The sequence below is a fragment of the Hippocampus guttulatus genome, chromosome 2 (genome assembly GCF_054856545.1).
Source record: "Hippocampus guttulatus isolate MCC_2025c chromosome 2, RoL_Hgut_1.0, whole genome shotgun sequence".
In the NCBI taxonomy this organism is placed as follows: Eukaryota; Metazoa; Chordata; class Actinopteri; order Syngnathiformes; family Syngnathidae; genus Hippocampus; species Hippocampus guttulatus.
The window spans coordinates 22,642,430-22,669,104 of NC_141262.1; the positions used below are offsets into that span (position 1 = coordinate 22,642,430).

Sequence of the window (26,675 nt, forward strand, 5' to 3'; positions counted from 1 at the left end):
AACCCTGAACCTGAGTACTGCGATGCGGACGTGCTCTCCACTGAAATCAAATACAACAAAAAGCGCAGTCAACGCAGTGTAGGTTAGCAAATATATTTAAATATAATATTTATCTTCATTTTAGCACAATGACAAAATTGCATTATTACATTTGACTTGAAGTCATGACAACAAGCAGCAATTTCACGCTCGGCAGAAGAAAAAACACTTTTGTTGGAAAAAACAAATCCGGAATGACTTTCCCAAACGGCTCGAATGGCATCATGCAAATTCCAGAAGCGCGGGCACTCCTTTTGTGGACGACTCACAAGTCACCAGCAGCCGAGTCCAACGCGTGGACTCGTTCTGTTACCCTTCGGGGAAATAAAAGCTCTCGCCACAGCACTGCCAGTTAGTCAAACATCAGGGCACGCACGTACAAACGACAACATATTGGCTTGAAATAAATTAATCATATCAAAGGAACACAGTGGTTTATAGTTAAAATACATATTTACATAGAGTCAAGAAAATGAAAAACAAACAGTCTTTAAGCACAAATGACTTCACCAAATATCTGCCTCTCGTGTTTTTGTTTTTGTTGTTTCCTAACTTGATATGTACTTGCGATGGAAACCAAGATCGGACATCTTTTGTCATTGATATGTTGTTCTGCTATGTGCCTCATCGACGTCTGGCTCACAGTTACCATGGCGACCAAGCAGGAAGCTGCAAGGGGATGCGCCGCCGCTGCCGCCGCCTCGGAAAGAAAACGGTTTGGGAGCAAGAGAGTAAACGAGCGTACAAAATGACCATAGAAGAAGTCGGCTGCTCAAAAATGTTACAGTCACACAAACGAGTCGCAATTTTTAAAAAGAAGGAACAAAGGTAGTCAAGACAGCTTTGTCATCCTCACCTCACATGTACAAGCATGCTGGAGGCCAAATGTTCCATCGGAAAAATCAGGAAACGCCATCATCCACTCGATGTGGCTCGGCCGGGAAAAGTGCAGTTTGAGCTGACTACCGACAGGGGGCGACATTTACAATCCACTCAACACACCATGCGGCAAATGAGCCGTGGCAAAGCAATGGCGGGACATGCAACGAGTGCGGTTGCCGGTGTGAGTGCGCTCTCCAAAGTCTCTTTACAATTGGATACGTTTGACTACAAAACGGGCAGACAAATCCGCGGAATTGACGACAAAACACAAATTGTGCTTGAACGTTGGACTGAAATGGTTTGACATTGCAGAGGTACTGATGGAATATGTGTCCCAAGAACATTCCGACACAATTTTTGTGAGCTTGTGTGAGAAATATTACACTTTGGAGGAATGTGATCAATTCTCAAAAGGTTGTGAATGAGCTAAACATTTTTGACACTTTTTTTTTTTGGGTGTATGCTTGGGTGGAAAATGTGGAACTGTTGGAAAAGTGGGAATTATTCATTTGTGGCTCTGCTTAATTTACGCAGTGTAGTGCATAGAACCGACCTGGTTAATATATCTCCCCAACTGCTTTCTAACACATTTTTAGAATTGTAAAGAGACTTTGTGGACATTTCCAGCTGTGATAAGCGCTAACAATGCCATACCTGGCGGCCAAAACAACGATGACAAAAAGAGATAAAAGGAAGGAGGAAACGGAAACACGTTGCATAACCAGCAGGTGTTTTAAATGCCAGGGCAAAGGCAGGAGGGGTGGAGGGAGGAGAGGAGTGGGGGTGGGGGGGCACAGTGTGAGTTCAACTTTCAATTCTCTCGACAAGACAGACATACGAACTTAGCGCACTAAAGTTAGTTTGCGTCGCTCCTGTTGGATGCGAGCTATTTGGGGGGCTGAGGGGGGGGCAAATGAAAACATCCAAACGCCGGACAGAATCGTCAAATATTAACAAACAGAATCCATGTCAGGAGAGTACAAATATGTTGTCAGTTTGGTTACGTGTGTGTATGTGTGTGTGTGTGTGTGTGTGTGTGTGTGTGTGCGTGTGTGTGGGTATAAGAGGTGCGTGTCAGCCAGCGCGTTGACTGGAGCAAGTGACTGGTGGCCAACTTTATGCCTTTTTGGGGGGAGGAGCCAACTTGATGATCTCGTCTTCGGATGGCTGACGGATGATGTCTGCGATGGCAAGAAGGGGATACAATTAATTTGATTATGATTATATTTTTTTCTCTCCCCCCCACCCCATCATCTTTACTCATTGAAATAGGATATGCCAATCATTCCTTCCAGCCCGCACCCCCCCAAAAAAATTAATGTTTTTTTTTGTTGTTTATAAGGAAAAAAATAACAGCACTCTATAATATTGCTCTTTCACGGAAATTAGTATCGGAATGTAAAAAATGTCCATCATGATTTCATGCTTCAATTCAATTCTTTTGTGCTGCTCCTGGTGCTCTGGTATGCCCACCTTGGCCACTGGGAGGCAGTATAACACAGTCATGGAGACATCCATGACAAATGTGTGTGTGTGTGTGTGTGTGTGTGTCTATCTATGGATATATATGAAGATAGTACACATGTAGGAACATGCGTGACCTTTGTATTTCTTGGCCGAGGGGATGCGCGTGAGCTTGGTGTCGATCTCGTCGTCCTCGTCGATTTTGAGCACGGTGGTGCGATACTCGATCACGCGGGTCAGGAGGTCGGGGCGCCGAGAGATCTCAAAAATGTGCTCCATGTACGACAGGTTGTCTGGTGGGGAAGACGGTGACACCGGATGAGCGCGCACGCGTTGCGTACCGGCGTACGCGCACGTGCGTGTTGGCGTTACCGTGGGCCAGCTTGTCGTTCTTCTCCAGGTAGCTGAACCACTCCTTGCAGGAGGTGATGGCGTCGCTGTGCTCCTCAGGGATGTCCTCCTTACAAGCCGACTTGAGCTGCTCCAGGTCCTCGTTTGTGATGTTGTCCGACAGGTCGCTGAGCAGAGAGCTGTACTCGGCCATCTTCCGAGCCACACGACGCAACCAACCACAATTGGGATCTGCAAGTGGTGGAGGGGTTATGATGGCAAACGAAAACGAAGCAAATGACTTCAACTAAAATTGACAAAGCATTTTCATGAGTGAAATAAATTGCGGTTCACCTTATTACACAATACTTAGCGACCATTTTTTTTTGTCTCTGAAAAACACTCCAGATATGAAGAAAACTAAAACTAACACTAAAGCTAAACAAAAATTATGTATTTTCGTTTAAAAAAAAATTCAAAACTGCTCTCTAAAAATGAATTACACGTATTATAAATATTTTTTAAAAAGTAAAAATGGAATCAAAATTAACTATTTCAAAAAACTATTATATCCCTAGTAGGAGGTGGGTGGGGGCAACAAATTAATTGCTTGGTATTTTCACACTTCCGTTGCGCTGTATGTCCTTCAAGGTTTATCTTATCTTTTCTACAGCCAATAATTTATGGTCTGTATTGGCCTCGCTTCTCGAATTTAAACCCCGTGAGCGCGCCTCGCTCTGAATCCCTTGTTACGCAGATTTCGACATACTCACACACGGAGAGACAGAGCGGAGCGTGACCTATATAGCGCGGTTGCTGATGCATTGCTCCGTCGGAGGTCGCCAAAGCCTTGGAGAGAGCATCGCTCTGCCTTCAATCAGATTTTGAGTCAGCACTCTGGCCAAGTGGTTAGCAAATCTGCCTCACGCATCTGAGGTTTGGAGTTCAAATCCTGACTCGGGTCTCCTCCCGCGTTGCAAAAACATGCACGTTTGTATCAGTCAAAACTAAATTGTCCATGGGTGTGTATGGGAAACTTGCGTATCCACGGCGGATACAAAACTTCAATTCAAGTTCGGATGTTCTAGGAGCCTTTTGCTGACAGGTTTTGTGCTCACGCTGACTGCTGCATCATCCAATGCTGCTTTTGTGCACTTTGGATGAAAAGAAGACAACAATGGACAGAGCAGCTTCATCGAGCGACTACCCCGCCCCAACTCTCTCCCTCACCCGACACACACACACACACACCACCATGACTTGACAAAATAAGCGCTATACTCCCGTTGTTGTTATCGAATAAGCACAAAGTAGTGCAAGAAGCGATGAAAATATGAACCAACTAGCCCCAAGTACACCTTCCCTCCACGGCCCCCCGCGCCCCTCGGGGATGAGCGTGACACGGCATCCACACAGAAGTAGCGGCAGTGTGCGCCTCACATTCCCGTGCGCACAAACAAGTCTTTGTCTCCACGGTGTGTGCATGAGCTTGCGCGACCGCATGCACTGGCTGGTTAATGAAGCGAGTCTAAACACACACAAAAAAAGACTTGGATGTTGTTTTTTAAAATTTTTTAATTCATGTTCATTTGACAAAACGACTTGACTCTTCACTACACACAGCTTGTCATGATCGATAAGAGAGAGACGATCTATCGCTCAAAACAAAGTCATTGTTGTATATTTACAGTATGTATGGCGTTACAATGATGGCAGTTACCTAGCAACGGCCGGGGCCAGAGGTCCCCCGCACGATCCCCTCCCTTACCAAATAATAGTGCACTCTTGGCTTCGGTGGTCGCCACGGCAACTGAATCAGAGGCGAAAAATTCTTCCGCCGGTGATCAGAATCATTTACTCCCTGATCACTGACATTGGGATTTCTACTGTTGTCGTAAGGACCGAGATAGTTGCGAAACAGAAAATGCAACGAACGCAGCGACCGCCGTTAGTTACGCGCGAGGCGACGTCAACAGTTTTTCGTGGTACGAGCAGTGATTGGGCAGATGCGAGCTAAACAATAAGCATCAGTCTATCAAACTAAACATCAAACTAAGAAAATCACATGCTTATTTTGAAAAACTACTCTATGTAACTCTGCCTATGTCAAATCTCTTTAGCTTAATGCTAACCCAGGTGAAAAATGGCATTTACATGCTAAGAGTTAGCATCAATACTTGTGGTTTTAAAATAGGCAACGGGTATTTGAACACAAATGACAGAGCAACACATTTAGACAATACTCACTGTCATATATTCTTTATCTCCTGTGGGAAATGACATATATTACAACCGCTTTTTGAGCAGTAGTTGGAGCACCCACACCAGAGGGAGCGTCACATTGAATTCGACTGTAGCATTAAATCACCATTTAATAAAGTTATACTCGACATTTTTTACAACATTATGGAGTGCTGTATTTCCTTATTCAAAAATGCAAACACAATTTTCGGGTTTGTTTTTGGAGCGGGGTGAGGCCGGAACAGATTAGTGGAATTTCCATTCACTCCATTGGGCAAAGATGATTTGACATACAAGAGTGGTCACGGAACCAGTTGAACCAGTATCTGAAGTCACCACGGTAAATCAGTTTCAACACTTCCCAACAGGCCATCGTTTTTGTCAGCGTCTGCGGTGGCTGCCATATCGCTGGGAGCCTGCGTGAAGCGCTCGCTAATCCGCGCGCAAGAATGTAGGCCAGCGGCCCGCTTGCCATTGAGCAGAAAAGAAGATTTGCACACATCTGTGCATCCGTGTGCAAGCGCACTCCGCTTGGCCTTCTCATCGATGCGAGAGAAACGCTCCATTTCGTGACTCCATTTCGTGACTCCGTTCCGACACCGTCAGCCGTCGCCACGGCAACAACACCCAAGCACGGCCAAGTGGCCTTTTCTTGACTTTCTCCAAGCTCGCCAAGCTGCCGAGGCTTGCTACCGGTTATGATGATTGTTTTCCAGAAACCGATGCAAGGGAACATTTCATTTCAGTGGTTTCGCTATTTTATTTTATTTTTTTGGACCTTGAGTGGCAGGTGGCAGCAGCTGGTTTCATTAGGGAAGTGCAAGGAGTGACTTCAGTCTGCCCGCTCAAGAAAGAACACGAAAGCAGAGGTGTGAAGGCGTTTGTGTATGACAAGGACATTTTTCTGAGAGAAAAAGCGTCTTTTCACACTATATACTTCTCTGCGGAAGTCAACACTAGCGAAAACCTGCCTGAGATTCTAAAGATTTTAATCTTGTTTGTTCACATGAGAAAAAAAAAAAAAAAAAAAAGAAAATCCCAGAAGGGAAAAAACAAAACCTGTTTTGGTTGTTGTTTGCGTCTTCTAAAGCCGGCGTATCAATGTAGCGCGTTGGATGAACATTTTTCCAAGCAGCAAGCGCTTTAGGGGCGCATTGGAGATTTCACAAATTTTTTGGGGTGTTGTTTTGTTTTTGAACGCATATGTTTCTCTCATTTCAGTCTGAGCTACAGCACACAGTGTCAACAGGGAGCATGTGTGTGTGGGTTGCTACCCACACACACACACACACACACACACACAAGGCCTGTGGGCGCACACGGATGTGTCCTGCATGCAGATAGCAAAACCATTTGTTCGTGGAAACTTGTTTGCAGCCAGAGGGCAAAGAAAGAGCGAAAGAAAAGAGCGCAAGGGTTGACTGGCCGACTTCCTGTCAGCGCAACGCACTTCCTGGCGCAGCGTCTGGGAAGAGGAAGACAACAGCATGAAAAAGTGTAGCTAATCCGCCCTTCCTCCTCGTCTTTCCGCCCGCCGTCGGGCACAAAGAGCTTGTTTGCTCATAGACGAGCACGCATCAAAAAGCTCGTGATGAAGGACTTTTCCAGAATCCAACCAAATGCACTTTTTGATCCCACAAGCTTAATTTGCTCCTTGACCGAGCTTGTGACTAACACTGAATCCAATTTGGGGCGTCGATTCTTGCAATGCGAGTCGACAGCAGAGCAAAGGTGTGTTTATTTCCAAGCGGGTGAACCCTCAATGAGTGAGAGAAGCCAAAAGGGCCGAGCGCCAAGCCAGACAAAGACGGCGTGCGGTCACGCAAGGGCCGTCACACCTAATTTACTAATCCGTTCAAATTCCACCTGCCTGCCGTTCAGATGGCCGGCAAGCTAGCGACTGTCAGGACCGGACGAGACACAACATGAGATGGCAATGTTCATATGATAGCATTACGCTTTCGGGAAAGACACTCAAACATGGCGCAGCACTACTTTTATCCAAATGAAACGCCGCCAGTCACTGCAACATAGTTCCTTGACACCAAAATATCACATGATGTTGACAAAACACTCCCTTTGTCTCCATGAAACTCTACTCACTTCAACAAAGTTGCCTGATGCACAAAGTTGACACAAGATGCCTAACCGAGAACTTGAGTCAAAGAGGAGCCGTGTGACCTCTTCACAGACCGTGTGGGCGCCTGAGGCTGATGACATCATCATCGTGCGACGACAGCAGACGGGCGTCAATGTTTGTGAGGTGGAAGCTTCATTATTCTGGAAGCTTTGCAGCGGATATAAATATCACACTGCCTCTGGGAGGAGAAGGAGGAGGAAGAGGAGGAGGAAGAGGCGGCGAGTGCTGATTAAACCAGGGTGCAAGAGTCCAACACATCCCTTCGACTCCTGTGTGAGCACACGCCAGTGACTTTGGTTTTATGCGTGTGTGTGTGTGCGCAACAGTAAAGGGTGAGAAACACGTCACGAGTCGACGTCAGTGTCAAAAATATCCTTCATTTCCAGCTCCATCCTCATCCTCATCATCATCATGCTAAATCATGAATGGGCAAACTTTTGTCCTCAATGGCTTTGTTTGCAGCAAGGCAGGAAAAGCCAGAGAAGGAAGCGTGTGTGTTCTGTGCATGCATGAAGATTGTGGCACACGAGGGACAATGTGAGGAAGTTTCTGAGTGGGCCACTTCTGGATGACATCCAACAGGAAGATGGTCGCTAAGAGGGCCAAACACACAAGCCAAGCATGGACAGTATTCACACCTGCGTGGTGCATTCAAGTGTCTGTGGAAAATGTGGTCAAAACAGGTGCGAGAAGCACGCGATGGTCACCAGACACTCCACGCGTTCCTGAAAGAATCTCCAGCAAGTTGGGTCGGATTTCACCCTTTACAGATGCTTTCAGCGGGATCTTGAACGCACCACGGAGGGCCCCGGAGAGGCTTCCTCATGATGGACGTCAACAAGTTTCACACATTCGAAGGCCGTCTCTCCTTTGTAGGGATTGGGTTCCACTAGTCTCCACCGCAAGCGTCACAACAACACGCCCGAGGCCGTGGACAACAAAAGTCAAGCAAATAAATGCTGACTCCTGTTGTCCCAGAGAGGGTGGATCGATTGCTCCCCGAAAAGCTGACTCACGCACACACGCACACACAATCCCATTAGGACCTGTGGGACACTGGGGACAGGAAACCCACAAAGGGGAAGCAGTTCCTAATGATGCGTTTAATGACTTTCCGTGTTTGTACTTGCTGACTCATTCCCTGTGCTCACATTCGTCTACGTCCCTGAAATAAATCAGCCGGTCTTTCTGATTGGCACACGTGCATATGCGGGAAGGCTGCAATAGCGCTGATCGGAAGGAAGTGAACGCAGCACGCATGCCAAGCCACAGTGCAACTGTAGGGGATCGAGGGCCAAGCTCTTCTGAGAATAGTGAAAACCCGCAAATAACTGACACCCCCAAGTATGTAATTGCTTCTAGATGCCACGAGATGGTAGGCAAAACACTACTTTTGTCTAAATGACATCTTCACCTCACTTCAACATAGTTCCTCGGTGCACATAGACACCGCAAGATGTTGGTATTTTAATCCAAATGAAACTCAACTCGCTTCAAGATCATTCTTTGATGCGCAGCGAGGCCACGGATGTTGGCAACATTTCTTTCCAAATGAAACTCCTCAACTTAAATCAACATAGTTAACATGATGAAGGAAGATGTCACGGGATGGCGCCTAACGAATACTATCATTGCTTTGGCATGAGCACAAAAAGAGCTAATAGGCTAAACCGCGAATCTGCGGTCTGCTCTGGTTTTATCATGATGCGTTGAATGCCCCCTTGAGTGCGGGAAAAACGGTACATTTGTGTTAAACCAGAAGAAACAGAAGAGGAAGGGGAGGAGGAGGAGATGGGGTAGTCACGGAGACGTACAGGCATGCCAGCTGCCTCCTGCTTTACATTTTTACCCCCCCCCCCCCACACACACACACACACGCACGCACGCACACTCTCAGTTACCTCGCGCGCGGCCAAGCGTCGCAGCGAGGAAGCTTGGACGTCGGAAGAAATTTGATGGCGGAGTTGAGCTCGAATCGGAGCTGGAAACGGGTCAGTCTCGTTGGACAGAGGGGGGGGAAAAAGGCAAAAGTCCAGTGGCTCGATGTCACTGTGATGCGATAAGGAGCTAAACGGGGGAGGACAGGAGGCAGGGGTCCTCGGCGTGGGAACTGAGGCCGTGACGTGGAGGCGCACGCACGAAGCGAGGATGGTCGTGACGGCTCTCCACCAAAAAGGAGCGCAAAACCGGCCAGCCAGCGTGGAAACGCCTCTCTCGCTCTCTCTCTCTCTCTCTCTCTCTCTCTCTCTTTCAAAGATCGTCTCTAAGCAACAGTTGCTTATTTGAATCAGGCGGATGTTTCATCTGTCTCTCATAACAGACTTCCAAATATCAGTTGAATAAATTCGAAGCTGAGACATGTTATCTGTCTCACAAGACGAAGCACTTCACCATTGTTCAAACACTTTTTTTGGACTTGTAAATCGATGACCAAAAAAATGAGAGTGAGAAGTCTTTCTTTCGTCTTTTTCTCCAATTCCATGGGTTTTAGTCACACGCGCACGCACGCGGACGCACATCCACACATTTTTCAAAGCTGATGTCACTAGAGCCTTCCGGCCTGCAAATCCCTTCTGGTGTTCTGTTTTCCCTCCATCACAAGGCCATCCAAACTCAAAACGTGTAACCGGAGCCGATTGTGCAGTTGGCAGTGATACGACGAGACTTTCAATATGCCAACATGCAATTTCTTCTCCTTACTTTGTCAGAATCTCATTACCAGAATCTTTTTTTTTTTTACTCAACTACTGCTCTGTGCTACTTAAGTGTGGATTGTGAGAACTATTGTCACCTATGTAATGTGTCAAATGAAATCTATTTGTTTGTTTCCCAAGACACCCCGTGACCTTTAACTACGCCTTCTAAGTGTCAAACAATGAAAATGATTAATTTGGTTCGCCACCCGAGGCTAGCAGCATTAGGAGAGGCTAAATGGTGGCCCGAACAGAGTCACAAGGTTCTCTTGGTTCTCACACGAACAAAGAGGAAGCGCTTGTATTGATGGAATGAAGGGGAAAAGGAAGTGAGGAGCAGAAGCAAGAAGTGAGACAAAATTGGAAGACAACGTTGAAATGAAGTCAACAAAAAGTGCTGAGTCATCGCAGGAGGACTCGGGACTTCTTGCACTTGTGAAATTGTCCAAGAGGAAGTAGAACCTGGATTGTTTCCATGACTACAGTGCTGCTAAAACCATCCATCGTTTAGTTTCAGACCACCGTGGCCAAAGTGTGATTGCCGTGGATGCCCGGCGATGTTGTCAAAACGTTCGCCATGGGAGTCATAGAGTGAATGAGAAAGCCGCACAGCTTTACGGTAGTACAACGGGGCGCACCAAACTCGACTCAATGCTCATGCGTAACACAACCGGGAAGCAAATTCATTCCCTCGTTGCTGTGTGTTGCTCTAACACTTCACTTTCTCCTCTTTTTGCAATTTTTTTTAAATCAGAGTCACAAGTAAAAATTTTGGGGTGATTTTTTTTGTTTGTTTGTTTGTTTTGGCACTGATTCCTGATCTTGTTTTTTCCCTAGAACATCGGTTTTTCATAATAATATTAATTTAAAAAACAAGAATAATACAAAGGCACAGTGGTCTACTGGTTAGCACGTTGGCCTCACAGTGCAGAGGTGCAGGGTTTGATTCTGGCTCCGGCCTTCCAGTGTGGAGTTTGCATGTTCTCCCCGTGCCTGTGTGGGTTTTCTCCGGGTACTCCAGTCTCCTCCCACATTGCAAAAACATGCATGGCAGGCTGATTGAACACTCTAAATTGTCCCTAGGTGTGAGTGTGAATGCACATGGTTGTTTGTGTGCCCTGCGATTGGCTGGCAATCGGTTCGGGGTGTCCCCCGCCTACTGCCCGAAGACAGCTGGGATAGGCTCCAGCACACCCACGGCCTTTGTGAGGATAAAGCGGTTCAGAAAATGGATGGATGGATAATAATAATTTTGAAAATAAACTATCACGTCTCGCCCCCCCCCCCCAAAAAAAAGGCAAGACATTTTTTGCAATCAATGTCAAAAATGCATTTAGGTACACAAAAATCTATCATCTCTTGTTAAAATGTATGATTAAGCAGTGTTTCTTATCTTACCTTATTTCTTAGTCTTGGTTGTCTGTATATGCTTCCCCTCTTGAGTTTAAATCCCGTGACCTTGCCTTGCTCTGCACATCTGTTGCACAGATTGAGACTCTCTCACACACACACACACACACACACACACACACCCCCCACACACACACACACACACACACACACACATTCAGCATCCTACATGCACCAACTGTTTGCAGGCTGAAGTTTGATGAGTGTGGTTTGTGGTTACTAAGCAACCTCTCATCCTCCACTCATCCTCCAGCTGTCATGTTGACACATTTTGGGACGAAAATGGTTGACGTTCACACATACCCGACACACAAATTCAGTTGCAGATGCTGCCAAATGTCGGGAAAGCGAGCGAATGCGTACAATTGATTTCAAATTGCGAGACGCGCGGGGAGGCAGGTGCGTGATGAGGGAGGTTTGTGTACGAAAGGTATACAAAGTATGAAGTGTGGGCCAGTCTGAGGAGGAGGAGGTGTTTTGAATCCTGCAAGATGGTACCAAAATAAATAAATAAGTGAATAAAAACAAGCTTCACACTTTTGATCAGGTGACGTCACCTCTCGGCTCCACTGTTGCCAATTCCCTTGCAGGGGATGTTGCCTGCACAGAAGGCAGAAGAAGGCCACTCGTATCGGGTTTGTGTCTGCATAACTGCCTCCCAGTGGTTAAGGCAGGCACACCAAAAGGATCGGCACACTGAAATGGATTGCTGCATGAAATAACTCACGAATGATGTCATCACCCGATGCCTTTTATAGACGAAAACATGATAGATTGCTATTTTTACTGGCAAAAAAAACCATCCATCTGTCGATTTTTGAATTCGCTTCTCCTTGCATGGGTCGCGGGGCACGCTGGGGCCTATCGCAGCTGTCCTCGGGCAGGAGGCTGGGGACACCCTCAACTGTTTGCCAACCAATCGCAGGGCACATATAGACAAACAAACCATTCGCGCACACAATCACCTCTCGGGACAATTTGGAGTGCTCCATGAGCACACCATGCTTGTTTTTGGGATGCGGGAGGAAACCGGAGTACCCAGTGAAAAGCCACACAGGCACGAGGAGAACATGCAAACTCCACACAGGAAGGCTGGAGCTGGAATCGAACCCACAACCTCTGCACTGTGAGACTGACGTGCTAACCACTTTTTCCACCGTGCCACCCTTATTAATACAACAACAACATAAGAATGCTTTGTTGTTTTTTGAGGGTGGGGGACTAGAATTGATGAATGGAATTTTTGTTCATTTCAACCGGAAAAGATGATTTGAGATGCAAGCCTTTTGAGTTACAAGCATAATCACAGAACAAACATAAGTGCTATCTCAAGGCGCCACTGCATTTGATGCTTATAGTTGATCGATGAATTTGTCATTGCATGATGATGTCATTATTGTCAATCTATATCATGTTCAAGACATGACATAGATTGCACAGTGGCATAACGTACGCCAATTGACTGTTCAAGTCAGCAAAGGGAATTTTAAATGAGGTCATTTACATTAGTTTGTTCGATATTGTAACATTTACACATCGTAGCATAACTTTACATTCTTCATTTTCATCTCATATATATATTTGTACTCATATTCCTTTGGTTGTAACTGTGAACAGTGAACTATTTAAATTCAAAGCTGCGACAGGTTCTCAAACAGATTTCCAAATTGACGAAATATGTGGTGCTGGGAAAAAAAAAACGTCTGAGAAGTTGTTCAGTCTTGCAATATTGCAATTCGAGCTCAAGTGGCGTCTCTGCTTGAGGTTCATTAGCACCCTGACTTGGATGTGTCAAGGCGCTACTTGTCTCCACCGTGTTCCGCCACGTCCCGCAACACGCATATCGCGGTGATGAAATGTGTCACCGTGGCAACGCTTTTCAGAGGCTCAACCACCACAGTGGTGTTGACTGCGAGGGGAGGGAGGCGAGGAGCGCTTTGGAGTGTTTGCAGGCGCCAGAGAACGGCGCTGTTGACCTCAATGGTGCAACATTTTCAGCGGGTGGGGCTTCAACACGGGGAACTGATTGAATCCTCTTAACCTAGTGGACCTAATCCATCCTCATTTTCGAACCGCTATCACTTCAACACAATTATGGTACCCAAAATATTTTACATACTACACAACAGTGCCATTTACTGTACCTCATCTGGTTCATGATCAGTATTTATCCAATAATACGGCAAGAATGAAAACATTTCGGGCGGCCCGGTAGTCGAGTGGTTAGCGCGTCGACCTCACAGTGCAGAGGTACCGGGTTCGATTCCAGCTCCGGCCTCCCTGTGTGGAGTTTGCATGTTCTCCCCGTGCTTGCGTGGGTTTTCTCCGGGTACTCCAGTTTCCTCCCACATTCCAAAAACATGCATGGCAGCATAATGGAGCACTCTACAGGCTAATTGAACACTCAAAATCGTGTGGTTATTCGTCTCTGTGTGCCCTGCGATTGGCTGGCAACCGGTTCAGGGTGTCCCCCGCCTACTGCCCGAAGACAGCTGGGATAGGCTCCAGCATCCCCCGCGACCCTTGTGAGGATGAGCGGATTGGAAAATGAATGAATGAAAACATTTCCACAAAAACACATCCTACTCACCACGGAATGTTAACCCTTTCGGGTACAGTGGTGACTACGGTGGACAGTTTATCATGTGATCAGGTGCATGAAAGGGTTAAAGGGATGCTTGTTGAACAGTTTTGCTCTGACAAACCAATCATAGGGCAGTTGATAAGGGTCAAGGGTCATCTCTGATTGCCATTAAGGAGTCGGTTTAAAATTCATATGGTGCTACGCTATATGTCGCTTGTCGTTCCGTGGTCAAATGTACATTTTCACATGATGATGTCATCAACGGAGTCCAAATACACACTGTCGGCCGAGTGTATACGCACCACAAACACCACCTTTTTTGGGGGGTTTTTTGGATTCGTGTTGAGAGCTAAAATTCAGGTTATGAGCAAGATTAAGATACGACGCTTCTCAAGTGCGTGGAGAGAATTGAACTTGTAGGTCAAGGTATAGGTTACAACGTTATTGGTAGTTATGAACATTTCTCGTAGGGTCGTGAATTACTGTCAGTTTTTGGCTTGGGCTCGGCCCCCATTTCCTCTAAGTTGACTCGGTGGCCTTCTTGTCCATGAACGACATCTTGTCCACACTTTTGTCCCGCAGAGGTTTTATTTTTAGTGGGACTCTGTCAGTTCGGCCAAACTTAATAAGGGAATGGCACGTCAAGCATTGGGGTCTTCTTTCGTCGGCCAAGACAGTAAGCTTCCCTTCGACAAGAGACTTCCAACAGGTGGCCATGGAACGCAAACTCCTCCCCCCTCTACGCACACCCTTCTAATTGTGACATTTTTTGGCAGCCCTTCCAGTTTGTATCACGGAGGAGCGAAGCCCCCCGCCCCTGTGTCGTCAGCAAATCCACGTGGACGTGCTTCTTAAAGGGAACCGCTTGCTGATGGTCCTGTTCTTCTCTGGCCGGCGGGGACAGGAAGCAGGATTGGATTTCGGGACCATTAAGTCAAGGTTCGGAACGGGAGGAGAGGAAAAGAGCCATGAAGTGGATTTGGGCGATATTGGGGGTCCTCCTCTCCTTGGGGGCCCTGGCATCCTGCGAAAATGGCCTGCAAATCCCCGAGTATGATGGCAAGGACCGCGTTCACGACCTCAGCGGCAAGAACTACAAATCCATCATGAAGAAGTACGACGTGATGGTCGTCTACTACCACAAAAACGTGCATGGGGACCGCAATGCCATCAAGCAGTTCCAGATCGAGGAGCTGGCTCTGGAGGTTGGTTAGTGGGACGAGGGGAGTCAGGGATTTGAGGATTCCTAACCGCGACCAGGTTATGGACTTGCCATTGGGGTTTGACAGCTGTGGATGGATTGGTGGCATGACAGGGTTACAATCAGGGGGGGCTGGCCTGGGAAGCGTCACGGCTCTTGACCCATTAAAAAAATAATTTACTTACTTGCATAGCAGTCGTACTGAAAAATAAAAAGCAACACGTTGGACTAAGTTCAACTCTGACAAGAGAATCAGGACCCGCATGGGCAGCTGCATACAATTCAACAGCTTTGTACTCGACAGTAGATGCTGAATTAATGAATGACATCAACTGAAAGACCTTTCAGATAGGACGGAGACTTTTTGACTGCCAGAAGCTAGCGGTTTTTAGGCTGCCGCAAGCCACAACGCATACATTTACGACCAATCATTCTTGCAACATCAAACAATTCTCCTAAATAAAATAAACCCACTTCGTTCAAGTACAGATTCCTGAAAAATCAAGTCAAGTAATACTTTCCACCACTGTTCACCCTGTGTTGATACCACATGCATAGTTAGCCGTTAGCATATCAGGAAAAATACCCTGTTGCTGTGGGCTACGTGCTAATGCTAACTGAGGGTCTGCATTGCTTAACGTTTTTCTTTTTCTTTTTCTCCTTTTGTCTGCCATTTGACGGGCTGGGAGGAAAGTCGGACTGTTGCTATGGTAACCAAACCACATGCCGGCTGACCGACAGAACATTTCGTGCTGGCACATGTCTGTCTTTCTTTTGTTTCTCTGCGCGAGCAAAAAGCTTGAGTTTGAAAACGAGACAGCCGCTTTCGGTGGCTTTTTTTCTGCTGTCAGTCGGCAAGCAGAGGTGACAGGTGCAACGTCATGATCCTTACAAAGTATCAGAACTATAATATTATGACCGCAATAAAGCCCTCTTTTATTGAGCGCAACATGTGTGTTTCAAGAATATTGTCCTCTTTTCTAATATGAAGAAGATAAAGTTTTATTTTTGAAATTGAAAATGGCACCTTCTTTAATGCCGATGGCATTTCGGGGTGCGCATTAAGTTGAATGGCCATTTGGACGAGAGGGTCCTTGGGAAAACTTCTTTCCCCGGACCTAAAAAGTTTGTGAAATCCCAGTTTCCAAGGACGTGCGCTCAGTGATTCATCGTCTGTGTCTCGGATGATGTAAGCGGCCCATGGCTAAATTTAAGCTGCTGCTATGTGAACACAAGCTGCAAACACAACGTCAGTGCATGCGGTCCCACCAGGGTCGAGAAGGTCCCGTCCGCTAGATCGAAGCAGAACGGTGTTCTTGTGCGTAGGAAGAGAAAGTTTGCACCTCGGGGACGGTTGGGGTCACCTCGCGGTCGCCAAGCACCAGGTTGCGGTACTGCGTATCCTTGGCAACCACCGACTCAACCTGGCCACAAGGCTGAGCTGACATCATCTCTTTGGCAGTAAGTTTGTGGAGCAGCTTGTGTTGCATCATCTGCCCTGTGTCACCTTTGCAGTCAGGTCCAATGAGGAGATTTAAGGCCTCTTTAACGTCCCAAGTCAACCTGGAGAGGGACGAGCAAATGTCAGCTGGTGGCCAGTCTCAGTCACTCCGGAGTGTTTTCTGCTCAATTATGCATGCATCTTTCATGATGTTGCGTAACAGCCAGCCACACGCGTGTCTGTGCGTGGGTGTCAGCATCTAATATTGATTTACAGTCTGTGTAAAGCTATTGAACTAAGGTTCACAGTGGATAGCTATTTACAGTACATCCATTCACAAAGACGTGTACGCAGGGATACATACAGAGGATCCAGAAACATGCACCATCTATGAAGAAAAATTGGACACAAGACCCCAAATATATACATAAGTCAACCAAAAATCCGCCAATGCTGTGGGCCTTGAAATATTTATATTGGGCTATCAATTGGTAGAGTGACAAATATGCATATCCGTGAACAATAATTGACTTCACGTCTGCTGGCAGCTTATTCCAGTTGCATGCAGCACAACAGCTACAGCACCGGTCCCCAAACTTTTTTGCCCCACGGACCGGTTTAATGTCAGACAATATTTTCAGGGACAGGCCTTTAAGGTTCTGGCGGATAAATTCAACAAAATAATATGATATGACCTGCTTGAAAATTGTGGTATTTTCTAAACATAATAATAAACACGAATCATGACACGAGGAACATCCGATCTGCCCACAATGCTCTCTGGTCGCTATGGTAACTTTTAAATGTGCCTTCAAAATAAGATAATCCGCAAATACCAAGCGAATGAAAAATACACGACTCCCCATCGCCGCATATTATGCAGGGCGGGCTTGGTGCGTGGGAATCTCCCGTTGACATAAATCCATATTTTAAGTAGGACTCCTGATCCTGTCTATTAAATGAAGCTTTCTTTTTCTTAAAAGTCGTAGGCTCCTCTTCTGTGTCCTGGCTGGTCCTTTTCCCCTTCCCAAAGGAACTTTCCAAAGACGTTTGTTTTTTAACTCATTTTGCTAGCTCCTGGGTTTCATTTTAGCAGGAACCTATCACGTGACCGAGTAGTGCGCCTTGACCCTTCGTCAAGAGTGCCATACTGTCAACGGATATAACAGAGAATCCAGTCATTTTTCAAAATTAAACATGTTTCAGATTCCGAAATGAATACAACGGAAGTAATGCAAGTTATTTATTCTTTCTCAGCGGCCCGGTACCAAATGACCCACAGACCGATACTGGTCCGCGGCCCGCAGGTTGGGGACCACTGAGCTACAGTACATGCAGTTTCGCCATGTTTACTTTGACCTCCAGGCTCCACTAATTCAGATGCCATGGAATAATAATGTATTAATGATCAATGCTTTTCTTTGACATGAAGACATTGATTTGTCACTATTATGGAATTTGCACAGAAACGAACAAAATTTGGAAAAGAGGTTGACAATTCTTCATGTACAGCACCAGAATTCAAATAGAATTACGTACTTAGGGAAAGGCACACTTGTAAAGATCTGAAAATACATACGTAGATAAACAAAATATTGACACAGATGAAAAACGTGTATTGTGATCGTAATGGATTTAACTTTGACGCTTGAATGTGGAAACTGAGCCTTGTGGAATAAAACGTGTCAATCAGACACGACGGACGTGAGCGTGTCAGGTGCGTCTGGGCCTGGCTCGGTTTTGCAAGGAATGCTTTTCTGCTCTCACCGTGCCTTCTTCAAGGCCTTAAATAGCGGCGGGATGTAGCCTCACCTCTCCTCCAAATAACCGCGTTGGAAATATGTTCGAATGTGGGGGTGGGGTTTGGGGGGGCGGGGGGGGGTTGCAGGGCACAAACTCACATGGCCTACTAGATGAAAGGGGATTGAAGGATTTTTAAGTTTTGAAGACCTTGTCGTCTTTATTTTTAACAAGGGTCTTGCTGCAAACTAAGCGTAGACCCACAACATTAGGGACTTCCAAACTTTTTCAAAAACTTTTTTTAGTCACCTTTTTCAAGTGTGCCACATTTCATTTAATGAGTAAAATACTGCATATGGCTGGCCAATGAGAAACAAGTTTATGCACTCAGACCTGCAGGTAGTGAAGCACCTGTTGCATCGTCTCAAGTTGTTGTGTCCCCTGCCAAGACCTCCCTTTCTCTTGTGAGTGCTCGGGGGTTCTGGGGTGGGTGGGCGGGGCGGTTGAGGGGGCGGCTGTCAATTGTTGGCTCTGGTTTCGCTCTGATTTAGAAATTGCAAGGCAGCAGTCCAATGCTTTTGCTTTTAAGGTCTTGAGGTGGACGAGAAGTGACGGCGACCTCGCCCAGTAGGTTCGTAGAGGTGGCAAAAGAAAGGGTGTCAAAGAAAAGAAAAGAAACTTGAACCTTGGTCTGAAGACAGAAGAAAAATGAATCCAGATATCTATATAAGACCAGATACAAAAAAATAATTGATCCAATCCAGTAACTACATAATAAGTAACTACGTGCTTCGTGGCTTCCCACCACTAGACGTTCGCATCGGAAGTAGGTCGGCTTCCGAGTCAAACGGCTCACGCTACCCCTTCACAAGCCCCCAACCTGCCCCATTGTCCCTTCTCTTTTGTCTACAGCTAGCAGCCCAGGTTCTGGACGATCTGGAAGATGAAGACATTGGGTTTGGCCTTGTGGATGAAAAGAAAGACAGCTCCGTGGCCAAAAAACTTGGTAGGTTTTCTCTTTCTCTTTCCACCTGTCAAGCCAACGATCAATAACATGAAAACTACCAGAGGTGGGAGTCAGTCATAAGTAGAGTTTCAAGTCTCAGCCCACAAATTGAAGTTTGTACTTGCCCGGTTAATTGCTTGAACCACCTCTTCTCATTCTCCCACCAGGTCTGGATGAGGTGGAGAGCGTCTACATATTCGCCAACGATGAGATCATCGAGTATGACGGCGAGTTGGCCGCCGACACACTGGTGGAGTTCCTCTATGACGTAAGTATAGGAATGCGCCGGGCTATGACGCCACAGTCCTTCTCAGACAGGGGTAGGGAACTCCAGTTCTTCGAGAGCCATGTCCTGCCTGTTTTAGATCCCACCCTACTCCAACACACCTAATTCTGTTTTAGATCCCACCCTACTCCAACACACCTGATTCAAATCTTCAGCTCGTCAGCAAGCCCTGTCGAGGCCTGAAACAATCATGAACAGTTGAATCAGGTGTGTCGGAGTAGGGAGGGATCTAAAACAGGTAGGATATGGCTGTCGAGGAAACCGAAGTTCCCGACCCCTGTTCTAGGACATTACAGAAAGTTTGGAAACAATCCGTGCCAGGGTAAGTCCGGGTGGCAGGGAAAGGGAGTGGCTAGCAAGGACGGGTGTTCTGCCACCCGGAATTACGAGCGGCATCACGGCAATATGTCTTTTTGGACCTACACTCTAACGGCTCTCCCAACGTCGGACGTCTCAGGTGATGGAAGAGCCCGTGGAGATCATTGACAATGAGCGGGAGCTGAAGGGCTTTCACAACATGGACGATGTCATCAAGCTGGTGGGCTACTTCAAGAGCGAGAAATCTACTCGTAGGTGGACCATGCAGGCATGCAAAGGAACGCTCGGGCCGCCGGCGCAATCCATTAAGCCCGGATAACGTTTTGCAGATTTCATCGAGTTCGATGACGCGGCTGAAGAGTTTCACCCTTTCATCAAATTCTTTGCCACCTTCGACCCCAAGGTTTGCCGTCCAAAGTGTTCTCGTTTAGCATTCTGTGCCCGGAGTGTTTGTTGATTCCTCTTTGTATTGCTTTAGATTGCCAAGAAACTGAAACTGAAGATGAACGAAGTGGATTTCTACGAGCCCTTCATGGAGGAATCCGTCACCATTCCCGGGAAGCCCTACACCGAGGCCGAGCTGGTCGAGTACATAGAGCAGCACGACAGGTCAAAGTTCAAAGCCTAAACCCCAACTACTGCCTGCGGACAATGTTAGGTTTTTGCTGGTCATCAGACGCTAGGAACACATCAGGAACAGGAAGACTCAGGGGGCAGTTATGGTTGTCTTTCTTGCAAGGAGAGTGTGCTGAGACATGTCTCGGTTTACGATCTCGGAACAGCTCTGCAGCTGCTTAGATATGTAAACCATTACAGTTCTGAAGGGACCGCGTTTGTTTCCTTGAATTTTTTGAAAGGATGTCCCTGATACATGATCTTCTCATGGGGTTTCAGAAGCGCAATGAATGGGACATTCAATCAGAATACACAATGCATTCCTGTTAATGGGAAAAGAGGTCATGCTGGGCCTCAGTGGTCCGTGATTGCAGCCGTTGATGTCACACAGTGCGTCGTCCTTGAGTTGATGGTGTCTTCCAAAGCCGAGAGCGGAACCCTTTTGGCAATACCTTGATTGTCAATCCTCGCATTCTATCGTAAATGAGATTTCTGCAGAGTCACACTCTTGAGCAAACTCTTTGGAACTACAATAAGAGTAAATATGGGATAATATATACACACCGTATTTTCCACACTAAAAGGCGCACTGGATTACAAGGCGCACCTTCAATGAATGGCCTATTTTGGCCTATTTAGGTGCGCCTTTTGTTTTCATATGTTGGACGCACCGCGTTATAAGACGCAATCTACAATGCATCCACTAGATGGAGCGACGCTCAAGGAAACACCAACAGAACGATCAGATGTCAGTAAAATTTATTTAATAAAGCAGCGACAGGGTTCACTTAACCAACAGCAAGTTAGAACATTGACTCGTTAACGTTGAACTCTCTTGCCGCTGCTCTATTTCCGTGTTCAACTGCGTAACCTGATCGCCTTAAGTTTGAACTCTGCGTTGTAAGCATGTCTCGAGCAAGGAGCCATTTTGGGGTCGACATATTACCTTAATAACCATACACAAGGCGCATTGGATTTTAAGGTGCTGTGAGCTTTTAAGAAAATTCAAGGCTTTTAGGTGCGCCTTTTAGTGCGGAAAATACGGTCTATATTTATTCAATCAAACAAGCGAGTCACTGTGCTTCGTTTCATTCGTTCCAGACCCACTTTGAGGAAGCTGAAACCTCACAGCATGTATGAGATCTGGGTAAGAATGTCTCCAAATACACACTTTCCTGTCCGCCGAACGACAATGGAAATTATTCCGTATTGCCCCGAAAACGGTTTGTCTAACACCAGGAGGATGACATCGACGGCGAGCACATTGTGGCCTTCGCTGAGGAAGACGACCCAGGTAGGAGTCCGACGCGTCCGCTCAACCCCACCGATCTGATGGGATTCCTTATTTTGATTTTGGAACTCCTTAGATGGTTTTGAGTTCCTGGAGATCCTGAAGGAGGTGGCACGCGAGAACACAGAGAATCCCAACCTGAGCATCATCTGGATCGACCCTGACAACTTCCCCTTGGTAAGACAGACGTCACGCAAACACCAGATCCTTTGCTTTGAATGCAGTGGTCCGCTGAAGAAAAAAACCCACTGGACCCCAAAATGTTTGAGAACCCCTTGTCTAATATCTCTGATGCGGTTCTCAGCTGGTCCCGTACTGGGAGAAGACCTTCCGCATCGACCTGTCATCCCCCCAAATCGGCGTGGTTGACGTGGAGGACGTAAGCAATCTTTGCTATTTCCGTGTACAAAGTTCGACGGTTTGCGCCTCCTTCTTGATGCCACTCTTCTTCTTTTACTCGATCCTTTCGGCAGGCTGACAGCGTGTGGATGGAAATGGACGACCACGATGAAATGCCGACGGCGGACGAGCTGGAGCGCTGGATTGAGGACGTTCTCTCGGGGAAGATCGACCCTGACGACGACGACGAGGATGATGAGGACGATGATGACGACGGCGACGACGACGACGATGATGACGACGATGATGATGATGACGATGACGACGATGATGATGACGATGACGACAACGATGAATAGAAACATCCCAACTATCTTTCAGTCCCGTTGTTACGTTGAAAATTGAATATAAGGAGCCGGCGGGAGGCGCTGATGCCCGTCACCGACTGAAAACCATGGCTTTGCTTGACAAGCCGACTGCGCTTGCGTTTTGTACCTTGTGTCATATGACCAGAGCTCAGAAACAGTCACTTCATATAAAGTGTGTCAGAAATAAAAAAGAAAATTAACGACAAACAAACAAACAAAAGAAACGAATCACTGGAGAGTCTTAAAATGATCCCGGAAAATCTGCCATGTAATTAATTAAGTAAGTAGCTGTTTCTGTTCTCTCATCCCAAATAAAAACAAACAAAAAAGAAAACCTTAAAAAAGAAAAACAGTCCTGCTAGTATTTATTTCCACATATCATGGACAGCATGCAATGGGGGAAAGAATGATTTGGTACTCTGTAAAGACAATAACACGCCCACACTCATAACTCAATCAACTGGGATATCAAATTCATCTGTTTTAGTCATCTTTCCCTGCCTTTTTTTTCTTGTTTGTCACATTTTACAGCACAATCCTGTGTTGCCGAAACCTTCCTAAGTAAGCGTAGTCATGTTTTAATAGAGTTTACCTTGCTCTCATTTTCATATATCACAAAAATATTTGAACAGGGGTGTGTAGACTTTTTATGTCCAAGCTCTGTATGTGTGTGTGGTGACAACGATTTCCTCAAAAGGGAGATTAAGGTCACAGTGTAAAATTAAACCAACAAGATAACGCTCGGAGCTTTTTCGAATCATATATTGGAGTTTTGTGTCCGTCGGTCGGGAAAGGCGAACTCGATGGCAATAAAACAAAATTGCTCTTCTCAAAACAAATGCACTACAAGTTCATAGAAAGGGAAACTTTGTTTTTGTTTTTTCCGTGGTGCCAAATTAAGATAAGAAAACCTTTATTTGTCCCACACTGGGGAAATTTGCAATGCATACATTGTAATTGACTGGGTATTACTTCTATCACAGTTTTATTTTTAAATCACAAAGTACTATATCAGTACTTCTACTTCAGAGAGTGAGGGTATTTTTAGCTTTGCTGAATCAGGGCTTTCTCCGCGACGGGACAGATGACGATTGTGTCGGAGGCTTTGTCGCAACAGTACAAGTAGAAAAACGGAAGAATCTTTTCCGACAACCTGTCAGTGAAAGTATAAAGGTGGGTGCGAGCCCTGACGTCAAAGAAGGATATTTGGCCCTCCTCGTAGTCCACGTACACTCCCACCGTTTTGGGTTTGGGGTTGAGCGCCAGTGAGAGCGGCGGCACGGTGGTCACGCGGTACCCTTGGCCCTTCTTCATGGCAAGGGCCCAGTACCCGTTGGCGCTGCTCACAGAGATGCGGCCTTTCCTCTTGACGGACGACTTGGCCACGCCCAGATACCAGTCATCCTTCTCGCCTACCTGGACTTCCCAGTAATGTCTGCCGGAGGTGAAGCCCTCTCGGCCCAGGACGATGACCACCGTGTCGAATCGGTCAGAGTGGTCCGGGAGGTCTTGCCACGCCCCCAGGTGACGCACCTGCCGCCTGTCCTGGGAGAGCTGCAGCCACGGGTTGGCGGTATCCGGGTCCAAAGTCACGTCCTCTACGGAGGGAAGGACGCTTAGTTAGTCGGGGGCGGGGGTATGAAAGGAAGGCACGGGGAGGGGACGTGACATCCAGCATACCTGTGTACTTCAGGACCTTCTCGATCTCTGTCGGAAAAGGAGAACAGGATTGAATGTCGTTTGAGATTTAGGCTGTGTTTGGAATCACTCCTTATCAGCGATGCCGTGCCCTAAACACTTTGCACTTTCATTCGTGTTTAACAGTAGGCTGGCTGTTCATGTATTGCCACTTCCACATAAAAAGAAGGTCGATCATAGATCATTTTGAATGAACGAATGGTTCTCAACGCGGACGCGGTACCTCTGTCCGCCAGCCTGTCCACCATTTGCTTGAGAGTGCTTTCCAGTTTGGACACGGCCGTCCTGATCAAGCCGACGCTAACATCAGTGGGAACGTTTGTGTGGGTCCAGTCGTGGATGGACGGGGCAGTGCTCATAGCCGGAAAGTTCTACAGAAGCAAGAGACGCCGATGAAACGGTCTTTCGGAAGCTGGAAGATCCACCCGCAATTTTCAAACAAACAAAAGCGAATCACTTCATCGACATTTGTCGTCGTCGGTAAAACAATCGAGCGTGCCAGCCAGTCTGCAGCAAAAGATTGAATCATTCGCAATGTTATATAGTTGTTGTGGAGAACTCTGACATGCCACATCATCCTGCACCTTCAAGAAGTGAATGTGGTCGGTCCTGTCCATGTTCTCCAGGTCAACGCCCCGCCTTCTCAGCTCATCGATCTCCCTTTCCAGTTCAGCGACCAGATCATGCGCTCGGCTCTCGATTCGCCTCTGTTTCTCCTCGATGGCTGCCACCGCGTCGGCCTGAGTCTTCTGGATGGAGCGAACCAGCTCGCAGAAGACCTGGATGCTGTCCTCCGTCTCTCTCTTCGCGCTCGCCTGCCATCATGAGCCAAGAAGTCCAAAGTCAGAAGCAGCTCGAAGCCCGAAGAGTTGTGAACGTGCGCTCGAGTTCTCACGTCGCTGAGCTCGACTGAGCGTTTGATCTCCTCCACCTTCCTTACTCTGTCCTGGATCAACTGCTGCACGTCCACTTGGACCTTTTTCAGCTGTGCCTGTAACAACAATAACAGCACAAGTACTCAGCGGGGTACTTCAGAAATGAGGCTCAACACACGATGGGTGCGGGCAATGACTTCCTATGAGTTGCCGGTTCTAGAGGAGCTGATCAGAATCAGTTTGATCGACTCTCTCAGCATATCCCTCGTCTCAGTTTTCAGATGACCCGCTTCCTGAAATACCCCCGTTGGGCTTCGTCTCCACTCACCCTTTTCTCGGTCCATTCCCGTTCCACAGGGACGGTGTAGTGTGCGCGGTGGTCCGTCTCCGTGCACAGGACACACACACACGTCTGGTCCTTCTTGCAGAAAAGCTCCAGGAGGCGCTGGTGCTTGGGGCACATGCGGTCCTCCATGTTGGCCACGGGCTCTATCAGCTTGTGTTTGGTGAACCTGCTGGCGTGCGACTTGAGGTGCTCCTCGCAGTAGGAGGTCAGGCACACCAGGCAGGACTTCACGGCTTTGGGACGACCTCCGCCGAGGCAAACATCACAGAGGACCTCCTTCCAGGAAGGAGGAGCTGGAGACGGAAACGCCGGCGGCGGAGTTTCGGTTGGCTCTTCCAGAGGTCTATTTGATCCGTGTCTTTCCTCAGCCTCTGTTCCGCTGTAGTCCTTCCCCTTGAGCTTCATCTCCTCGTCACGGTCGTCCTCCAAAAGCCGCACCTTGTCCTCTTCCCTGCGCCTTTCCATGGTCCACCTATTCCCTTTTGCGGCCTTCCCCGGCGCACTCTTCAGCCGCATCTCCTTGAACTGCTCAGCAATCTCTCTCAGGACGGTATTGACGCTTGTGTCCGGCCTCTTGTAGAAGGACTTCTTGCACATGGGACACTGGTATAGCGGGCTGCTCTTCCAGTATCCCAGGATGCAAACCTGGCAGAAGTTGTGCCCGCACGGGATGGACACGGGATCGGTGAAAACATCCAGGCAGATGGAGCAATGTACCTGCTCTTCTGAGAGGTTCCCGGGGGACGACATCCCTGCACGACGGAGAGGCAGCGTCATATTAATGGCGGGCGGCCCTTTTTTTCCTCACCTGCTGTGACAATGACGTTGTGAGGGTTAGATTGGGAAGTGGCGGTGAAGTCACACGTGCGCAAGTCAGAACGCTCAAGTCTTGACCTTCAAGTGATTTCAAAATTACTCGGGCAAAAAAAATCGAGCGACTTCAAGTCCCCACGACATTTCGTGCATTCAATAGGAGGAAAAATTTGGTAACATTGGACCATGAGAAGAATGACCTGGACACATTTGTGAGGATTTTGTGATTTCTTCATCATCTACTTTAGGTTCCTGTTAGTAGGTTCATATCTGTTTGAAATACAAATATGCCATCCAATAAATTAATTGTTGCGTTCTTGGTTGTGTTTCTAGTTCCCTAACCTTAACCCCAGGTGTGAAGGATAACGAAGGCCCTCCCCCCCAAAAACCAAATCCAGGATGTTGGATCAGCACCAATACCTTTCAGAAAAGAAGTCCCAAGTCCTAAAATGATCAATTTAGTGTTTGACCCCCACCTCGCCATAGATATTACTTCCCACCCCCCACCCCCCTCCTTGTGGAAGGGACAACATTTAAACTCAAAGACGGCTCGCG

The 26,675-nt window shown here is 47.1% G+C and overlaps 3 protein-coding genes across 3 annotated transcripts; 1 reads left to right on the top strand and 2 right to left on the bottom strand.

Moving 5' to 3' along the window:
• Nucleotides 1-77: 77 nt before the first annotated feature.
• pea15 (proliferation and apoptosis adaptor protein 15) lies at nt 78-9,291 on the bottom strand. Its single transcript, XM_086103477.1, has 4 exons — nt 8,998-9,291; nt 2,758-2,967; nt 2,523-2,678; nt 78-2,102 (listed from the first exon to the last, which is right to left on the bottom strand). Exons 2-4 carry the CDS (start codon nt 2,927-2,929, stop codon nt 2,038-2,040), a joined length of 393 nt encoding a protein of 130 aa, XP_085959603.1. The 5' UTR covers nt 2,930-2,967; nt 8,998-9,291; the 3' UTR covers nt 78-2,037.
• A 5,378-nt stretch (nt 9,292-14,669) lies between these two features.
• On the top strand, nt 14,670-23,131 carry casq1b (calsequestrin 1b). Its single transcript, XM_086103464.1, has 11 exons — nt 14,670-14,988; nt 19,078-19,171; nt 19,339-19,439; nt 19,915-20,026; nt 20,105-20,178; nt 20,254-20,384; nt 21,492-21,537; nt 21,630-21,684; nt 21,758-21,858; nt 21,986-22,060; nt 22,155-23,131. The coding sequence occupies exons 1-11, from the start codon at nt 14,752-14,754 to the stop codon at nt 22,377-22,379; spliced, it is 1,251 nt and encodes a 416-aa protein (XP_085959590.1). The 5' UTR covers nt 14,670-14,751; the 3' UTR covers nt 22,380-23,131.
• Nucleotides 23,095-26,556, bottom strand: LOC147208988 (E3 ubiquitin-protein ligase TRIM39). Its single transcript, XM_086103451.1, has 6 exons — nt 25,290-26,556; nt 24,982-25,077; nt 24,671-24,901; nt 24,310-24,457; nt 24,069-24,095; nt 23,095-23,986 (listed from the first exon to the last, which is right to left on the bottom strand). The coding sequence occupies exons 1-6, from the start codon at nt 26,082-26,084 to the stop codon at nt 23,433-23,435; spliced, it is 1,851 nt and encodes a 616-aa protein (XP_085959577.1). The 5' UTR covers nt 26,085-26,556; the 3' UTR covers nt 23,095-23,432.
• Between the last annotated feature and the right edge of the window lie 119 nt (nt 26,557-26,675).